The 20,097-nt window shown below is 41.9% G+C and overlaps 1 protein-coding gene and 1 long non-coding RNA gene across 2 annotated transcripts in view; one reads left to right on the top strand and one right to left on the bottom strand.

Moving 5' to 3' along the window:
- The window catches only part of LOC140727142 (uncharacterized), a 960,223-nt gene that overhangs the window by 347,545 nt on the left and 592,581 nt on the right, over positions 1-20,097 (top strand). The gene's annotated exons all lie outside the window — the stretch shown is intronic.
- LOC140727124 (matrix metalloproteinase-16-like) overlaps positions 13,602-20,097 on the bottom strand; it is a 210,498-nt gene continuing 204,002 nt past the window's right edge. Inside the window, exon 10 of the mRNA XM_073044421.1 lies at positions 13,602-16,676. Coding sequence (XP_072900522.1) covers positions 16,342-16,676 — 335 coding nt within the window. The 3' untranslated portion in view covers positions 13,602-16,341. The remainder of the gene's footprint in view (positions 16,677-20,097) is intronic.

The raw sequence follows: 20,097 nt of genomic DNA on the forward strand, positions 1-20,097 counted from the left end.
AGAAATAATAAGAGTGAAGTATTGTTCATGGGTTAAATGTCCATTTAGGAATGGCAGAGGTGAAGAAGCTGCTCCTGAATCCCTGAGTGTGTGCCTTCAGGCTTCCGAACCTCCTTCCTGATGGTAGCAATGAGAAGAGGGGATGCCCTGGGTAATGGAGCAGGTTAAGACCTACAAGTATCTGGGAGTACAGTTAGACGAGAAGCTAGACTGGACTGCCAACACAGATGCCTTGTGCAGGAAGGCACAGAGTCGACTGTACTTCCTAAGAAGGTTGGCGTCATTCAATGTCTGTAGTGAGATGCTGAAGATGTTCTATAGGTCAGTTGTGGAGAGCGCCCTCTTCTTTGTGGTGGCGTGTTGGGGAGGAAGCATTAAGAAGAGGGACGCCTCACGTCTTAATAAGCTGGTAAGGAAGGCGGGCTCTGTCGTGGGCAAAGTACTGGAGGGTTTAACATCGGTAGCTGAGCGAAGGGCGCTGAGTAGGCTACGGTCAATTATGGATAACTCTGAACATCCTCTACATAGCACCATCCAGAGACAGAGAAGCAGTTTCAGCGACAGGTTACTATCGATGCAATGCTCCTCAGACAGGATGAAGAGGTCAATACTCCCCAATGCCATTAGGCTTTACAATTCTACCGCCAGGACTTAAGAACTTTTTAAAAGCTATTATTAATGCTTTTTGAGATAATGGTTTAGATGCATATCATATTTTTTACTGAGGTTAAGTATTGTATGTAATTAGTTTTGCTACAACAAGTGTATGGGACATTGGAAAAAAAAGTTGAATTTCCCCATGGGGATGAATAAAGTATCTATCTATCTATCTATCTATCTATCTATCTATCTAATATTGAATGCCACCTTTCTGAGGCACTGCTCCTTGAAGATGTTTTGGATACTATGGAGGCTAGCACCCAAGATGAAGCAGACTGATTTTACAACTTCCTGTAGTTTCTTTTGATCCTGTGCAGGTGTCCATTACAGTCAGTGATGCAGACTGTCAGAATCCTCTCCTTGGTACATCTGTAGAACTTCTGAGTATTTTAGGTGACAAACCAAATCTCAAACTCCTAATGAAATGTAGCTGCCATCTTGCCTCCTTCTAGCTGCATTGATATGTTGGCACCAGGTTAGATACTCAAAGATCTTGATACCCAGGAACTTGAAATTGCTCACTCTCTCCATTTCTGATCCCTCTGATGATTGGTTCATGTTCCCTCATCCTACCATTTCTGAATTCCATTTTGGTCTTACTGACGTTGAATGCAATGTTGTTGCTGATGCACCACTTGGCCAGCTGGTATATCTCACTCCTTATTGCCCTTTTCACTCTATCTGAGATTCTGCCAAATATGATTGTATCATCAGCAAATTTATAGATGGCATTTGAGCTATGCCTAGTCACACAGTCATGGGTATAGAGAGAATTGAGCAGTGGGATAAGCACACACCCCTGAGGTGCACCAGTGTTGATCATCAGTGAGGAGGAGGTTTTATTACCAATCCGCAAATAGTGGTCTTCCGGTTGGGAAGTTGAGCATCCAGTTGTAGAAGGGGTACAGAGGTCCAAGTTCCATAGCTTATCAATCCGGACTGTAGGGAATGATGGTGTTAAATGCAGAGCTGTAGTCAACGAACAGCATCCTGATACAGGTGTTTGTATTGTCCAGGTGATTGAAGGCCGTGTGAAGAGCTATTGAGATTACATCTGCCATAGACCTATTGTGGCAATAGGAAAACTGCAGTGGGTCCAGATCCTTGCTGAGGCTGCAGTTGATTCTAGCCATGACCAACCTCTCAAAGCGTTTCATTGCCGTAGATGATAGTGCTACTGGGTAATAGTCATTAAGGTAGCCCACACTACTCTTCTTGGAAGCTGGTATTATTTTTGCCCTTTTTGAAGCAGATGGGAACTTCTGACTGTAGTATGAGAGATTGAAAATGTCCTTGAGTACAAATGTACTCAAGGACATTGTACATTGCTACTGTAAAATTCAGTTACATATATGGGCCAAGATGTAATGCACAAATGTACAACTTGTGCCCGTTGGTTGGCACAAGTTTTCACATTATTGCCAGATATTCCATTGGGGTGCCACCTTGCCAAAAGATGTGGCTCTCTCCATTCATGGGTTGTTACTACTGCTTCTTTAGATCTATCAGTAATTTCCCAAAGGTGGTCCTAATGAGAAGTAGCAACTGGTGAAGATATCAGGCTAATTCTGCTTGATTTTCATTCAATGGACACAATGATCCAACTAAACCAGATCCCCACTGGAGAAAGGTGTAAGAAAGTATCAGTGGGATTGTTACATCAGTTTAAAAATTCATAATTTTCCAAGAATGTTACTGTAAATCCTAGAAATTGAACTTAATTGGTGCCATTTGTGTACAAAAACACAGGAATTAGGAAAGGAACTTGCAGCTGTCATGAATTAGTTGAAGCACTGATGTTCATCAGGGTCTTCTACATTTATTAGTAAAAAACCATTGTGTTCACTGAGTCCATTGTTTACAAAATTTAGGGGCTTTATGACTGTCAAATCCCTTTGTGAAATCACCTGGCTCTGTTGAAATATGCACCCAGTTACTTTCAATTAATTTTTGCTGGTTCCATATTAACACTGCAGAAATTGTGACAAGGATCGTCATGAGCAAACTTGTGAAGTTTGCTCATGATGATCCAATCTTCCAACCTCACTCCTTCCGAGACTTCACCACAGCATGTTCCAATTCCAACCTCACTCCTTCCGAACTCTCTGCTCACTGCTCCCTCCGCACCAATCCCAACCTTACTATAAAACCCGCTGATAATGGGGGAGCTGTTGTAGTCTGGCATACTGACCTCTACCTGGCCAAGGCACAGCGACAACTCTCTGATACCTCTTATTTGCCCCTTGATCATGACCCCACTAAGGAGCACCAGGCCACCTTCTCCTATACCATCACCAACCTTATCAGCTCTGGGGATCTCCCATCCACTGCCACCAACCTCATAGTTCCCACACCCCGCACTTCCCGTTTCTACCTCCTACCCAAGATCCACAAACCTGCCTGTCCAGGTAGACCTATTGTCTCAGCTTGCTCCTGCCCCACCAAACTCATTTCTGCATACCTTGACACTGTCTTATCCCCCCTTCTTCAATCTCTTCCCACCTATGTTCGTGACACTTCTCATGCTTTGAATTTTTTCAATGATTTTAAGTTCCCTGGCCCCCACCGTCTTATTTTCACCATGGACGTCCAGTCCCTATATACCTCCATCCACCCTCCCCCCCCCCCCCCCCCCCCCACCCCCAAGGATGGTCTCAAAGCTCTTCGCTTCTTTTTGGATTCCAGACCTAACAAATTCCCCTCTACCACCACTCTCCTCCGTCTAGCGGAATTAGTTCTTATTGTCGATAATTTCTCCTTTGGCTCCTCCCACTTCCTCCAAACCAAAGGTGTAGCCATGGGCACCCACATGGGTCCCAGTTATGCCTGACTTTTTGTTGGTTTTGTGGACCAGTCCATGTTCCAAGCCTATATGGGTATCCATCCCCCTCTTCTCCTTCGCTACATCAACAACTGCATTGGCGCTGCCTCCTGCACACATGCTGAGCTCATTGACTTCATTAACTTTGCCTCCAACTTTTACCCTGTCCTCAAATTTACCTGGTCTATTTCTGACACCTCCCTCCCCTTTCTTGATCTTTCTGTCTCCATCTCTGGAGACGGCCTATCTACTGATATCTACTATAAGCCTACAGACTCACACAGCTACCTGGACTATTCTTCTTCCCACCCTGTCTCTTGCAAAAATGCTATCCCCTTCTCACAATTCCTCCGTCTCCACCACATCTGCTCTCAGGATGAGGCTTTTCATTCCAGGACGAAGGAGATGTCTTCCTTTTTTAAACAAAGGGGCTTCCCTTCTTCCACCATCAACTCTGCTCTCAAACGCATCTCTCCCATTTCCCGCACATCTGCCCTCACCCCATCCACCCACCACCCCACTCGGGATAGAGTCCCCCTTGTCCTCACCTACCACCCCATCAGCCTCCAGATCCAACGTATAATTCTCCGTGACTTCTGCCACCTCCAACAGGATCCCACTACATCTTTCCCTCTCCCCCCCCCCCCCCTGCTTTCCGCAGGGATCACTCCCTACTCGACTACTTTGTCCATTCATCCCCCCCCCCCCATCCCTTCCCACCGATCTCCCTCCTGGCACTTATCCTTGTAAGCGGAACAAGTGCTACACCTGCCCTTAAACTTCCTCTCTCACCACCATTTAGGGCCCCAGACAGTCCTTCCAGGTGAGACGGCACTTCACCCGTGAGTCGGCTGGTGTGGTATACTGCGTCCGGTGCTCCCGGTGTGGCCTTTTATATATTGGTGAGACCCGACACAGACCGGGAGACCGTTTCACTGAACACCTACGCTCTGTCCGCCAGAGAAAGCAGGATCTCCCAGTGACCACACATTTTAATTCCACGTCCCATTCCCATTCTGATATGTCTATCCATGGCCTCCTCTACTGTCAAGATGAAGCCACACTCAGGTTGGAGGAACAACATCTTGTATACCGGCTGAGTAGCCTCCAACCTGATGGCATGAACATTGACTTCTCTAACCTGTTAATGCCCCTCCTCCCCTTCTTACCCCATCCCTGATTTATCTCCCCCCTCCCCCTTTTTTCTCTCTGCCCATCACTTTGTCTGTTCTCCATCTCCCTCTGGTGCTCCCCTCCCCCTTTCTTTCTCCTGAGGCCTCCCGTCCCATGATCCTTTCCCTTCTCCAGCTCTGTATCACTTTCACCAATCACCTTTCCAGCTCTTAGCTTCATCCCACCCCCTCCGGTCTTCTCCTATCATTTCACATTTCCCCCTCCCCCTCCTACTTTCAAATCTCTTACTATCTTTCCTTTCAGTTAGTCCTGACGAAGGGTCTCGGCCCGAAACATCAACAGCGCTTCTCCATATAGATGCTGCCTGGCCTGCTGCGTTCCACCAGCATTTTGTGTGTGTGTTGCTTGAATTTCCAGCATCTGCAGATTTCCTTGTGTTTGCCTTGTGAAGTTTCATGTTTGGTAATTTTTTAAATGAAAATATTATTGAAACAATAATAATACCCAAAAAATTAAATCACCGATCACTGTTCTTGGCTGTGAAGTAGATTTTAAAGCTTTACCAGTATATTTTAAATTAGATTACTAGGTGATGTGGTTATCACATTACAGACATTATTCTCTGCTGAGGAAAGCCCTGTCAGATTGTTGAAATGTAATAAGTCTAGGCACTCTTTTTAGGACTGCTATTGTAAAATTCAGTTACATATATGGGCCAAGATGTAATGCACATTAACACAGGTTTTGCACATGTAACATGCTGTAAGGTTTCACTGCTAATGTAATGGTTTCTCTGCAGCAGTAATGTTTGGATTATGGCTAGAGACAATGGGGCTTTGGAATGTGGGGCTATCCAATGAGAGGGATGTTGTTTGTTCTTGTGGGTCTGGGATCGGGGATTTCAGTCTTTTGCCAGGGACAGATGAGGAGAGAAGATGCTAATGGAGAGGGTTGGTAGACTGTTGGACGGAGTGGACTTGGATTGAGGGTCGGCTACACTTGGAGGAAGTCAATGGGAAGCCAGTGGATTAAACCATGAGCTCCAACATTGTGCATTAGACAGTTTCATGAGATGGGCCCTTTTTCTTTTTTTTTGTTTCCTTACTAACCATATAGTCAAATTAAGAATTATAAAGCTAAATTGTTTAATCGCATATTGTGTACTGTTTGTTATTTTGGGATACTGATTTGTAATGGGACACATCGTGCAGCATCCACCCAAACAAGATTTCTTAGGTTTGGTCGGGCTGAGGGCTGTCTTCCTCAAGATTAAGCTGCTAGCTGAATCAGTTACAGTTGTGGGGGTATCGTTCGGGATTGATTTTGTTGGACGCTGTGTGATTACCCTGAGCATTGAACTAGTGGGGTAGATACTTGTACTCTGGATGAATTGTTAGTTCGCCTGTTAAGTACTGTTAAGGTTGCAATTGCGGGGTGGAGGTTCGTTAAAATGGCGGGCACAGCTCTCGTTTTAATGCAGACCAGTGCTGATGTTAAATGGTGACTTCTTTGCTTGCATCTTTGGAAACAGCTCTATTTCCATGTCTAATATCTCTATTTTTCCCCTTCAGGGTTCTTCTGAAGACCCTGACCTGGAGTTACACGCAGATTTCAGTTCTTTGCGGGAATGGGACCCTTTCTTGGGTTTCAGCACTGGCTGTTGTTTGGCACGCCAAGGGTTTGGCTTGAGAGGTGGCCTAGTGTCTGGAAGCCTATGATCTCAGGGCTCTAGAGACAGGTGGATCGAGGGTCAGTGTCACGGCAGGAGACTCGTGTGTCATCGGGGAGGCTGGAGACTCTTTCACTGTGGGCCCGAAGACCTGAGATCTTTGCAATCTTCAGGCATAGAGCTCGTAAAAAGCCACAAAATGGACATTTTAACATTGTAAACCAGCTGGTTGTTGTTATGTCTCCCGCTCTCTGTGAAAATGGGGGGCATCTCCCTCTTCCTTATTAGGGAGAGAGAGAGAACCTGTGGTTTGTCGAATGCTGGATGAAATGTGATAGTCTTTGGGGTAACTGCAAGGTCTGTGTATTTGCTATCACCTTCACGCTTGTGCTTGGTAGCGGGTACTTTTCTTTGCCGGGGAGGGGTGGAGAGTGGGGTATCGTTGCCTTGCTGCCACTTGAGCGCACGAGGGGGGAACTGGGGCGGACTTTAGTCTTCTCACGTTTAACTGTCGTTCATTCTTTGGGGCACTTCTGTTTACATGGATGTTTCGTGATGAAAAAAGCTTTTCAGGATGTATATTGTATACATTTCTGATTTTAATAGAACTTTTGAACCCCTTTGTAGCAGTAGCTGGGGGTGAAGATTTCAGAGACGAGGTTCTGTCATTTCTGAGGAGTGAGGGGAAGGAGTGGTTAGATTTGGAATGACTAATTAGTCCAATGTCCCCCAGTGAAGAGTGAAATTCTGAGTTAGTATCTACACTTTCCTCTCTGGCGAATAAGTGGAAAAGTGGCCAGGGTCAAAGACCTTGCTATGGTAGGCTCCGCCTGTTCTCTGGAATAACACCCACCCTGAAGGGGAAGAGGAGGCTTGGGCAGAGCAGACCTCTCAGTGGTTAAAGCCACAGAGATTGGTTGAGAGTTTGACTGGGTGGGGAGCTCATGGCGAGGATTCAGAACATGTCAGGAGAAGAGAGGTTTTCTGCTTATTTTTCAGCTAGAGGCAGCTAAGGTGCTAGCAGCACAGAGGGGTCATTCAGGCAGCTGAGGTGGATCAGGTAGCCGGGGCGCCCAGTCCCAGGACCTGATTGCTTGAGGTCTCAAACAGTCTTGTAAGATGCACCCCCCTCCCCCATCTTTTGTTGAGCTGATCAGAGAGGTACAGGAAGAGGAGGACACATTGCAGGCGTGGGAGGCCTTCGTCAGCAGGGTACAGTCCTCAGTAGTGGTCCCTTGCGGCGAAGTGACCACAGATAGCCTACCCCGGTCGAGAAGATTGTGGCAGAGTTGAGAACCCAATAGCCAATCCAATTTACTACTTTATATTGAATGACAAGCAACTGAACTACCTTGACTAAGCTCCCATGTGGGACCTTGTCAAATGCCTTCAACTTTCCTGGTATCTTCGTCAAGAAAAAACTCTAAGATGGGTTAGACACAATTCCCAACCACACAAAGCCATGCTGGCTATCCCTAATTGGTCCCTGTCTATCCGATCCCTTAGAATATCTTCCAATAGCTTTCCCACTACTGATATCAGGCTTACCAGCCTATAATTTCCTGGTTTATTGTTAGAGCCTTTCTTAAACAGCAGCAAACCTCCAGTAATGTCTGTCAGAATAAAAGACAAAGATAACTGATTTAGGGAACCTTGGTTTTTAAGAGATATTGTGGCCCTGGTTTTTTTTTTTAAAAAAGAGGTGCATAGCAGGTATAGGCGGGTAGGAACAAATGGAGTACTTAAGGGGTATATGCCATGAAAAAATGAGGTAGGAAGGTAAACTAGCCAAGAATATAAAGGAGGATAGTAAAAGCTTCTTTAGGTATGTGAATAACAAAAAAAAAATAGTTAAGACCAAAATTGGGTCATTGAAGACAGAAACGGGTGAATTTATTATGGGGAACAAGGAAATGGCAGAAGAGTTGAATAGGTACTTTGGATCTGCCTTCACTAGGGAAGACACAAACAATCTCCCAGATGTAATAGTGGCCAAAGGAACTAGGGTAAAGGATGAACTGAAGGAAATTTATATTGGGCAAGAAATGGTGTTGGATAGACTGTTGAGTCTGAAGGCTGATAAGTCCCCGGGACCTGATAGTCTGCATCCCAGTGTACTTAAAGAGGTGGCTCTAGAAATCGTGGATGCATTGGTAATCGTTTTCCAATGTTCTATAAATTCAGGAACAGTTCCTGCTGATTGGAGGGTGGTTAATGTTGTCCCACTTTTCAAGAAAGGAGGGAGAGAGAAAAAAGGGAATTATAGACCGGTTAGCCTGATGTCAGTGGTGGGAAAGATGCTGGAGTCAATTATAAAAGAGGAAGTTACGACACATTTGGATAGCAGTAGAAGGATTAGTCCAAGTCAGCATGGATTTATGAAGGGAAAATCATGCTTGACTAATCTTGTGGAGTTTTTTGAGGATGTAACTATGAAAATGGACAAGGGAGAGCCAGTGGATGTAGTGTAGCTGGACTTCCAGAAAGCTTTTGATAAAGTCCCACATAGGAGATTAGTGGGCAAAATTAGGGCACATGGTATTGGGGGCAGAGTACTGACATGGATTGAAAATTGGCTGGCTGACAGGAAACAGTAGTGATTAACGGGTCCCTTTTGGAATGGCAGGCTGTGACCAGTGGGGTACCACAAGGTTCGGTGCTGGGACCGCAGCTGTTTACAATACACATTAATGATTTAGATGAAGGGATTAAAAGTAACATTAGCAAATTTGCTGATGACACAAAGCTGGGTGGCAGTGTGAAATGTCAGGAGGATGTTATGAGAATGCAGGGTGACTTGGACAGGTTGGGTGAGTGGGCAAATGTATGGCAGATGCAGTTTAATGTGGATAAATGTGAGGTTATCCACTTTGGTGGCAAGAACAGGAAGGCAGATTACTATCTAAATGGAGTCAAGTTAGGAAAAGGGGAAGTACAACGAGATCTAGGTGTTCTTGTACATCAGTCAATGAAAGAGGTCCTTCTGCAGCTGTACAGGGCCCTGGTGAGACCCCACCTGGAGTATTGTGTGCAGTTTTGGTCTCCAAATTTGAGGAAGGACATTCTTGCTATTGAGGGAGTGCAGCGTAGGTTCACAAGGTTAATTCCCGGAATGGCGGGACTGTCATATGTTAAAAGATTGGAGCGACTGGGCTTGTATACACTGGAATTTAGAAGGATGAGAGGGGATCTGATTGAGACATATAAGATTATTAAGGGATTGGACACGCTGGAGGCAGGAAGCATGTTCCTGCTGATGGGCGAGTCCAGAACTAGAGGCCACAGTTTAAGAATAAGGGGTAGGCCATTTAGAACAGAGATGCGGAAAAACTTTTTCACCCAGAGAGTGGTGGATATGTGGAATGCTCTGCCCCAGAAGGCAGTGGAGGCCAAGTCTCTGGATGCATTCAAGAGAGAGTTAGATAGAGCTCTTATAGATAGCGGGGTCAAGGGATATGGGGAGAGGGTAGGAAAGGGGTACTGATTGTGTATGATCAGCCATGATCACAGTGAGTGGTGGTGCTGGCTAGAAGGGCCGAATGGCCTACTCCTGCACCTACTATCTATTGTCTATAAGAAATGAGAGAATACTTAAGAAAGTAAACGGGAGGGCCAAAAGAAGGCATGAGGTTACCCTAGCAGAAAAGGTGAAGGAGAATCCCAAGGGCTTCTACAGATATGTTAAGAATAAAAGGATTGCAAGGGACAAAATTGGTCCTCTGGAAGATCAGAATGGTAATACATGCGTGGAGTCAGAGATGGGGAAGATCTTAAATGATTTTATTACATCTGTTTTTACTTGGTAGGCAGGCACAGAATCTATACATGTGAAGCAAAGCACCAGCAAGCTCATGGAGGTAAGGATGATTTAAATATCTCTGCTAGTGTCCATGTAATTTCTGCACTTGCCTACCCCAGGGTCCAAGGGAGCATCTTGTCAGCCTCTGAGAACTTGTACACCCTAATTTGCCTCAAGACAGCAAACACCACCTCCTCTGTAATCTGTATAGGGTCCATTCTGATAGACACATACAAGTTTTGTACTCTGAAAATTTCAACTTTGAAGGTTCCCACTTAGCAAGTACACCTTTACCAGAAAACAGCCTGTCCTAATCCACACTTGCAATATGCTTTCTGATACCATTAGAATTGGCCTTTCTCCAAGTTAGAACCTCAACTCAAACACAAACAACAGAATATCCACAGATGCTGGAAATCCAAGGAACACACACTCAATGCTGAAGGAACTGATGAAAGGTTTCAGTCCGAAACATTGACTGTACTTTTTTCTCTCTCTATAGATGCTGCCTGGCTTGCTGAGTTCCTCCAGCATTTTGTGTGTTGAGGGCCAGACCTATTGTTTTCCATAATTACTAATGGCATTATGATCACTAGATGCAAAGTGTTCCCCTACACAAACTTCTGTCAGCTGCACTGTCTCATTACCTATTAGCAGGTCAAGTATCACATTTTCTCGTTGGGACTCCTATGTACTAATGAAAAGAAACCTTCCTGAACGCATGACAAACTCTATCCCATCTAGTCTTTTTACAGTATGGGCATCCCAGTCAATAGGTGAAAAGTTAAAATCACCTACAATAACAACCTTATGTTTAGTGGAATGGGCTGTGATCTCTTTACAAAGTTGTTCATCTAAATCTCCAGACTGTTGGCTCATCTAAAATGTAGCCCATAAATATGCTCATACGTTTCTTATTCCTCAATTCCACCCATAAAGCCTCACTAGATGAGTTCTCCAGTCTGTCCTGACTGAGCACTACTGTGACATTTTCCCTGATTGGTAACACCATCCCTCCTCTCACTAAAGAGATGTCCTTCTATTCAGAAGCTGTGCCCACTGAATCTAGGCTCCCCTATTGTAGTAAACAGCCTCTCCATTTAGGCCTCTCAATATTCAATAGGTTTCAAAGAGATCGCTCCACATACTTCTGTGCTCCAATGAGTACGGGCCAGAGCCACCAAATGCTCTTGGTATGCTAAACTTTTTATTCCTGGGATCATTCTTATGAACTTCCTCAACTACCTCTTCTTAGATAAGGGGCCCAAAATTGCTCACATCACTCCAAATACGGTCGAACCAATGCCTTGTAAAGCCTCAGCATCACATCCTTGCTTTTATACTCTATCCCCCTCGAAATGAATACTGACATTGCACTTGCCTTACTCACCACCACCTCTGCCTGCAAGTTAACCTATAGGGAATCCTGCATTGGTCATCTGATTTCTGAATGTTCTCCCCATTTAGAAAATAGTCTACACCTTTATTCCTCCCACCAAAGTGCATGATCAAATACTTCCCTATACTATATTGCATCTTCCATCTCATTGCTCATTCTCTTAATCCAGGTCCTTTTGCAGATTCCCTACTTTAACACTACCTGCCCCTCCACCTATCTTTGTATCATCCACCAACTTGCCCACAAAGTCATCAATTGTGACATCCAAATCATTAACATAAAACATGAAAAGAAGCCGTCCAAAAACTGACCCATGAAGAACGCCACCGGTCATCTGGAGTGTAGGAGAATGAAGGGAGATCTTTATAGATGTATACAAAATTGTGAGAGGTTTAGAAAAGGTAAATACAAACAAGTGTTTTCCCAGGGTTTGGTGAGACGAGAAATAGATGTCATAGTTTAGAGTCAAGATCAACTATTTAAGAGGAAGCTGAGGAAAAACCTCAACTCCATGTGATGTGAGTGTGGAAGGAGCTGCTAACAAAAGTGGTGGATGTGGGTTCAATTGCAACATTTAAGGTAAGTTGTGTTAGGTGCATAAATGAGAGAGTTGGCATGGAGTAGATGTGCCTAAGAGCCTGTTTCTATGTTGCAGTGTTGGCTGATTCTATGACTCTATCTGACTCTGTATATCTTTTAAAGAAATGAGTTAGCAATGGTTTATAGTGGTCTCACATATTGAATGGATGAATGTTACAGGCCATCAATATCCCAAATTCAACTTCTGATGTGTGCTGAATTTACATTGAATTTGTGCTGAGAAGTAGAGAATATTGCCCTTGCATTTACTGCATTTTTATTAGTAGGAAACACTGATTAGAGTTCTCAATCTTGACGTGGCCCTTTTCATCTGTGAATTGCAACACAATAACATAGTGGTTAGCACAACACTTTACAGTACAAGTGACCCTGGTTCAGATCCCACTCCCTGCCTGTAAAGAGTTTGAATGTTCTCCCCATGACCACATGGGTTTCCTCCCAGTCGAAAGATGGACTGGTTGGTAAGTTAATTGATCATTGTAAATTGTCCTGTGATTAGGCTAGGATTTAAAAATTGGGGAACTGCTGGGTAGTGCGGCTCAAAGGGCTGGAAGGGCTTAGTCTGTACAGTATCTCAATAAATAACAGAATTAAGCTTGGCTACGTGACATATTGTATTAATAACCTTGCCATCAGGAATTGCATGAGTATTTTTCCTATTGCTTTCAAAGTAATGTTCAAATCACTTTTTTTACTATTTGACAATGGACCCCTTGGTATGTTATTTCTGATGTCACTAATTTAAATATAGTTAAAAATAATTAAGCATTCTTTTTGATGTCTTTTTGCCAGAATTATACACAATGTGAATGTACACAGAAAATGCTGGAGGAACTCTGCGGCTCAGGCAACAGGCTAAGACTTTTCATCAGGACCTGTTGTCTTTTGGCAAGGATGAGGGAATTAGATTTATCCCTGCTTCCGACTGATAGAAAGCTCTGTGCAAGTAAAGTGACAAAGGGAATGCAGGAAGGTTTCAGAATGATAGTTAATTTAGAGTATGTAGGCAAATGTATGCAAGTGCAGCTTAGTGTGGGGGCAAAAATATGTGGGCATGATTATTAGCTGAATGATAGGAGGATAGGATTAGTTGAGTTACAATAAGATCCTGAATGTACTTGTACCCCAGATGATGAAAGTAAGCATGTCATCTGCGGCAAACAGTTTAAAACAAAAACAGGTGGTATGTTTAAATTCACAGTGAGAGGCACTGAGTAGAAGAGCAGGGTGGTCCTACTGCAATTGTACAGAGCCTTGGTGATACCACATTTTGACTATTAGATGCTGTTTTGGTCTCCTTACCTGAAGATGGATGTTATTTTGTAGGAAGTGAAGGTTCACTGGATTGTTTTGTTACATTCAGGTAATCTCCCATCCAAGAAGTAACCAGGTCCAAGTCTACTTACTTTCTGTGTTCAGAGTGGATTGGAAGTTCTCAGGGTTTGATCATTTAATGAATTGCAAACATGGATCAAAAAAACTTTCTCATGACAAATTCACAAAAGAATACTTCCAAGAATTTTATTTTTTGTCTGGATTCTCATTTATTGACAGTTTTTTTTCCCTTTTTTAAAATACAACACAATGAAACGGTGATGTCAAATACGTACATAAGATATATAATAGTATAAAAGCCTTCCCAAGAAAAGACACTTAAGCTGACAATCAGAACAATCTGAAAATAAATATGAATTGATAAATACAAAACATTTACTGCACAACCCTTAACTCTTTGATTGCCATGGTTGTGTGTGAGGCAACTGCTGTGTTGATTTGAACACTTAATGTATATTTAATTACGACCACCCATAGCAGTCAAAGAGTTCTAGCAGGAAGAATGTAAACATAAATAATCCATTACCTATGACAAGCTATGTTCATATATGGAGTAAAATTCTCCTACTTCCTTGACTTCCAGTCACCTCAGAGTAACCACTAATTGGAAGAGATTAAAGGAAGTAATTTTTATCCGAGTTCAGTATATTATATTCAATAGGTCCATGCAATGAACTGGTAAAGTAATAAATGGTGACAACTCAAATTTTGGGGGAAAGAGGATGGTTTTCCCTGAATATCAACAGAAAATCTAGCTATTACTGCCAATAATAGAATCACTTATTATCAAGCTTTTCTGCAAGTAATTTGTTCTAGCAGTTTTCAAAAGCCAAATAAAACGGACAGCTGGAATTACTGCAAAAAAAAAGTGTAAGATTAATTGCAATGGAAAGAATGTTTGTTCAAACAGTACCCTTTGAAGATGACTTTAAACATCTATAAATTACAGTCTAGTAACTCCAATGCTGTAGATCATAATGAAAAGCACAATTATCTTTAACTGTGGCTAATAACAGAAATAATAAGTCCAGTCAATTATGTCTGCTTAGTTTTCATTCCTGTTGTGTTTTTTTAAAAATAAATGGTAGCTAAAGGTCAGAGACTAGACACAGGAAAAAGGGGAAACAATTTTAAGATGTAGAACATTTTCTAATTAAGACATACAAAATTCTCAGATTACAATAGTTTGAAACAGTATTGAATTGAAAATGTATGTTCTTAAAAAAAAACACTTACTTCCAAACAAACACAAGCTTTGATATCAGTAACTTACATAATATTTGTTGCATCAGTCTATGGCCCATTGACAAGTTAGCTCCCAGAGGAAGCAGCTCTTAAAACCATCCAAAGCTTCAATCAGTCACTGGGCTTTGGAATACGCTGGAAGAAGTATTCCACATGAAAACACAATAATTGTGTTATGGTAAGGTTGAAGCTGAAAGAAGCCCATGCCTGGTGTCCTTTTGCCTAATAAATAACCCGCTGCTGATTTTTAAAAAACACTTTGTTCTCATGACCTCTGCTAATGAGTAAAGTGAGTTTCTGATATTCATACAATGAGAATGGAGAATGAAATGTGAAAAATTTTAATGTACGAAGATCATTGCATTGATCCAAAACTCACTGCTAAGACATACAGAACTTCAAACAGAATTTATTCAAATGTGGACTTCCACAATTTCTACCTGTCTGTTACTGCAAGCGTAACTTTGGAACACTATGACATCATAAATTGTTATTAGTACACTTAATACTGAACGCTGATAGCGCTGGTGTGCACTGCTACCATCAACTCAGTCTGTATATAATAGCAATAAATATTGGTCATTGGCAATTAAGACATGCCCAGATACGACTGATCTCTGTAACAATCAACAAGCATCTTATTTAATACCCCTAGTTAAAAATATCACATGAGCATTAAAATACAATCAGCTGAGAAAGAGAGCTCAGTTTTGATTGTATGTTGTCCATTAATACATATCTCTTTCAACCAATTAGAAATTCATCTATATCATTATATAACATATATTTATATATGCTGAGGCCATTGTCATAACAATTTCAGAAGTCACTTCACTGTTAGTTTTCATAACAAATGCATTTCTCTCATTCCACAATTCCTAAATATCTAAGCTAGAAAAAATAAAAAATAAAAATCTATGCTAAACCACTCTTAGTGGGTTCATAGAAGTTTGAACAGCCCCTGTGAGTGGCAGCTTGAAAACCAATCTATAAGAACTCTTCAACTCTTCTGAATTTGTCTATGTGTACAACAGCAATTGAAAAATCCCACACATTGATTTTACACAAAATAACTTTAAAAAAAACAAAAATGAAAAATATATTTAAGGCTGTTAACAATATTGCAGATATTTTGGCCCCTGTTACTTGAACCATTTGATTTTCTGTGTTGTTTAATTCTAGCCTGCTACATACAAGGATCAAATGCAGCAATATTTCTTCAATAGATAGTCAGCGATCCACTTTGGAAAATGAATGCAAAATTTCAAGGGTATTCCTTTCCTAGAGAAAAGATCAAGTCACCAGAAGTGTCCTCAAAATACGTTCCAGTACCGGTCTTGACAAGTACGTTCACCAGTACCAGTCTTGATAAATATGTTCTTTGTTTTCCATTTGCTTAACCTGGAGTCAAAATCCACTAGGGCATCAAGTTTGCAGATAAAAGGCCTATACGGAATGATGCACCAAAGAAAGACAAAGGACTGAAATACAGGTGATACCGTGTATTATGAAAGCTTTCTCCTCTCTCTTTTATAATCTCCACTCAAGCTCAGAACAGACGACTCTGAGGAAAATCAGCCATGATTCATATGTCTCAGGCAGAGACATTGCCTGCTCATTGCTGGTTCCAGCGTTATTGCCCACTTGTCGAAATTTCATGTTGCTTCCTTTTGCTACAATCACACCCATTCTTGCATGGATCGCTTGCAGTATAGTATGTGGCGTGGCATTCCTTTTCTTTTAAATTGAACCACTGTGTAAATCAATACCAGAAAGCACAAGGCCAGAGTGCAAGGAATAACAATGGCTATGGCATTCACAGTGCTAGAAGTATTATCAATTTTAATCACAATGTCAACATCCTCTTGCGTATCATGCCTGTCTTTGTTTCCTGTCTTAGTTCGATCACATCCCATCAATTCTTTAAGTATTGATTTTGGGTAATTAGGTTCCACCCTGAGTTCATGGTTATTGAATTTCCAGTATTCTTTTCCTTTGTAAAAAAATGTATATCCTGGAAATTTAAAAGCAAAGTTATTCAGTCTCCTGGGTTAATACAATAAACATTAATTCAGAAACCACTGAAGTTGTTGAAAGTATACAATAAGCCAATGGATACCTGACAGAGAAAAGCTAACACTTTGAAAGAACTACATCATCAGAACTTGGTGCACTGTGAGAGCCTTATTTTGAGCTCTAACTAAAACAATGCTAGAAGTTAAAATGTAAACTATCTCCTTTCACAGTGTGTCAGCTCCAAGAGATGCCTGCTAGCTAGTTGTCTTTATTCTCAATAAGTGGCTGTAAAACATGATTAAAAATAACACATGATTAAAAATTACCAAACAGAAAGGCTAGCTATTTGTATACTTTTCTGGGTAGTGAAAAATATGATCAGGGTGTAGTTTGTCATTTAAAAGATGAGATGTAGCTGTAGACAAACAACAGCTTGATCTTCATGGTGACAGTGGAGCTATGTGAATAACAAAACTCCTTTTAAGGCTGACTAGCTGGCGGTAGAGTATCACATGAGGCAGGCTTGTTTGGACCTTCATTAAAAATTCTGGTAACAGTTACATAAAAGCAACACAGTGAGGAAGCTAGTGGAGCTGCTGCCTCACAGCCTCAGTCCTGACCTTTGGTATAGTTTGTGTGCAATTTGCCTATTATTCCTGTGGCTGTACGGGTTTCTTCTAGGTGTTCTGGTTTCCTCTCACATTCCAAAGATGTGCAGGTTGGTAGTTTAGTTGGCCACTGTAAATTGGCTCTATTGTAGGTGAATGGTAGAATCGGATGAGGAGCTGATAGAAATGTTGGGAGAATAATGTGGTATTGGTGATGGATGACTACCATGGACTAAGTGGTCTGAAGGGCCCATTTCTATGTTGTATTAATCTAACTCTATGGTAAGTTAGCAGCCAAATCTAGTTAATTATTCAGGTCCCTTTTACTGGGCTGCTGGTTTGCAAGTATCAGAAGAAAGGCCAAGATAAGTAATGCTTAAACTCTTGTTTATGACTTGCTGCTTCTTTAGAAGCATTATACTTAATGTACTTTAAACCCAACTTTTTGCATGTTCTCCCTCAAGGCTGATTTGTGTACTTCCATTGTAGGAGGAGGAAATAGCAAACATCTGTTCAGGATTGTGATCTGCTTCACTTTTCTAGTGTTAAAGAACTTCTCATTTGGATTAACAGTTAAACTATGTGAGTTCCTAAGAACCCAGTCTTCAATATGAGTGTAAAGTTTGGTTTCTTAGAAATTCAGAATTTCCTTTTGAAATAACTTGAGCATCTGGATTAATGGACAAGTAGGGATCAAACTAGGAAGATGGCCAAGTTACAATAGTTTTACAGGTATGAAAATATTTTACAAAACCTTTTAGAATGTATACCAAGATGCAATTTGCCTTCTTAAATGCTTGTTATGTTTGCTTTTAGGTGACAGCCAAATCTCCAAATCATATTACAGTTGCAATACTTGATCTCCTATTAGGGAACCAGACAGGTCAGGTGACAGAAGTATGTGTAGGTGAACATTTTGGGTCCAGTGACTATAATGTCATTAGTTTCAAGTTAATTATGGACAAGGATAGGTCTGGTCCTTGAGTTGAGGTTCTAAGTTGGTGAAGGGCCAGTTTTGTGGAAATGAGAAAGGATCTAGGAAGAGTGGATTGGGATAAGTTGTTTTCTGACAAGGATGTGTTCAGTAAGTGGAAGGCCTTCAAAGGTGAAATTTTGAGAGTGTAGAGTTTGCATGTTCCTGCCAGGATTAAAGGCAAAGTTAACAGGCATAGGGACCCTTGGTTTTCAAGGGATATTGAGAAAGAAAGAGGTGTATAGCAGGTATAGGTTACAAATGAAGTACTTGAAGAGTATCAAGAACGTAAGAAAATACTAAAGAAGGAAATCAGGGAGGCAAAAAGAAGACGAGGTTGCTTTGGCAGATAATGTGAATGTAAACCCAAAGGGTTTCTACAAGTATATAGAGAGTAAAAACACAGTAAGGGACAAAATTGGTCCTCTAGAAGATCAGAGTGGTCATCTGTGTGTGGAGCCTCATGAGATGGGGGAGATCTTAAACAGTTTTTTTGCATCAGTATTTACTCAGGAACTGGTATAGCATACATGGAAGGAAGGGAAACAAGCAGTAGTGTTATGGAACATATAGAGATTAAAGAGGAGGAGGTACTAGCTGCCTTACAGCGAATAAAGGTAGATAAATCCCTTGGGCCTGACATGATATTTCCTCGGACCTTGAGAGAGACTAGTGTAGAAATTGCAGGGGGCCCTGGCAGCTATATTTAAAATTTCCTTGGCGACGGGTGTGGTGCCAGAGGTTTGGAGGGTAGCTCATGTTGTTCTGTTGTTTAAAAAAGGCTCCAAAAGTAAACCAGGTAATCACAGGCTGGTGAGTGTGACATCAGTAGTAGGTAAATTATTGGAAGCTGTTCTGAGAGATTGGATCTACAAGTATTTGGACAGCCAAGGGCTGATTCAGGATAGTCACCATGGCTTTGTGCGTGGTAGATCGTGTTTAACAAATCTTGTAGAGCTTTTTGAGGAGGTTACCAAGAAAGTAGATGAAGGCAAGGCTGTGGATGTTGTCTACGTGGACTTTAGTAAGGCCTTTGACAAGGTCCCACATGGGACGTTAGTTCAGAAGGTTCAGACATTAGGTATCCATGGAGAGGTTGTAAACTAGATTCGAAATTGGCTGTGCGGGAGAAGACAGAGTGGTAATGGATGATTGCTTCTCAGACTGGAGGTCTGTGACTAGTGGTGTGCCTCAGGGATCAGTGCTGGGACCATTGTTGTTTGTTGTCTATAATCAATGATCTAGATGATACTGTGATAAATTGGATCAGCAGGTTTGTGGATGACACTAAGATAGAGGCGTTGTGGACAGCGAGGAAGGCTTTCAAAGCTTGCAGAGGGATCTGGACCAAATGGAAAAATTGGCCAGAAAATGGCAGATGTAATTTAATGCAGACAAGTGTGAGGTGTTGCACTTTGGAAGGACAAATCAAGGTAGGACATACACAGTAAATGGTAGGGCACTGAGGAGTGTGGAGGAACAAAGGGATCTGGGAGTTCAGATACCTAATTCCCTGAAAGTGGCATCAGAGGTAGACAGGGTTGCAAAGAAGGCTTTTGGCATCCTGGCATTCATAAATCAAAGTACTGAGTATAGGAGTTGGGATGTTATGGTGAGGTTGTATAAGACATTGGTGAGGCCAAGTTTGGAGTATTGTGAACAGTTCTGGTCACCTAACTATAGGAAGGTTATCAGTAAGATTGAAAGAGTGCAGAGAAGATTTACTAGGATGTTGCTGGGTCTTCAGGAGTTGAGTTACAGGGAAAGATTGAACAGGTTAGTACTTTATTCCTTGGAGCGTAGAAGAATGAGGGGGGATTTGATAGAGGTTTACAGAA

Source organism: Hemitrygon akajei, chromosome 1, assembly GCF_048418815.1.
Source record: "Hemitrygon akajei chromosome 1, sHemAka1.3, whole genome shotgun sequence".
Lineage (NCBI taxonomy): Eukaryota > Metazoa > Chordata > Chondrichthyes > Myliobatiformes > Dasyatidae > Hemitrygon > Hemitrygon akajei.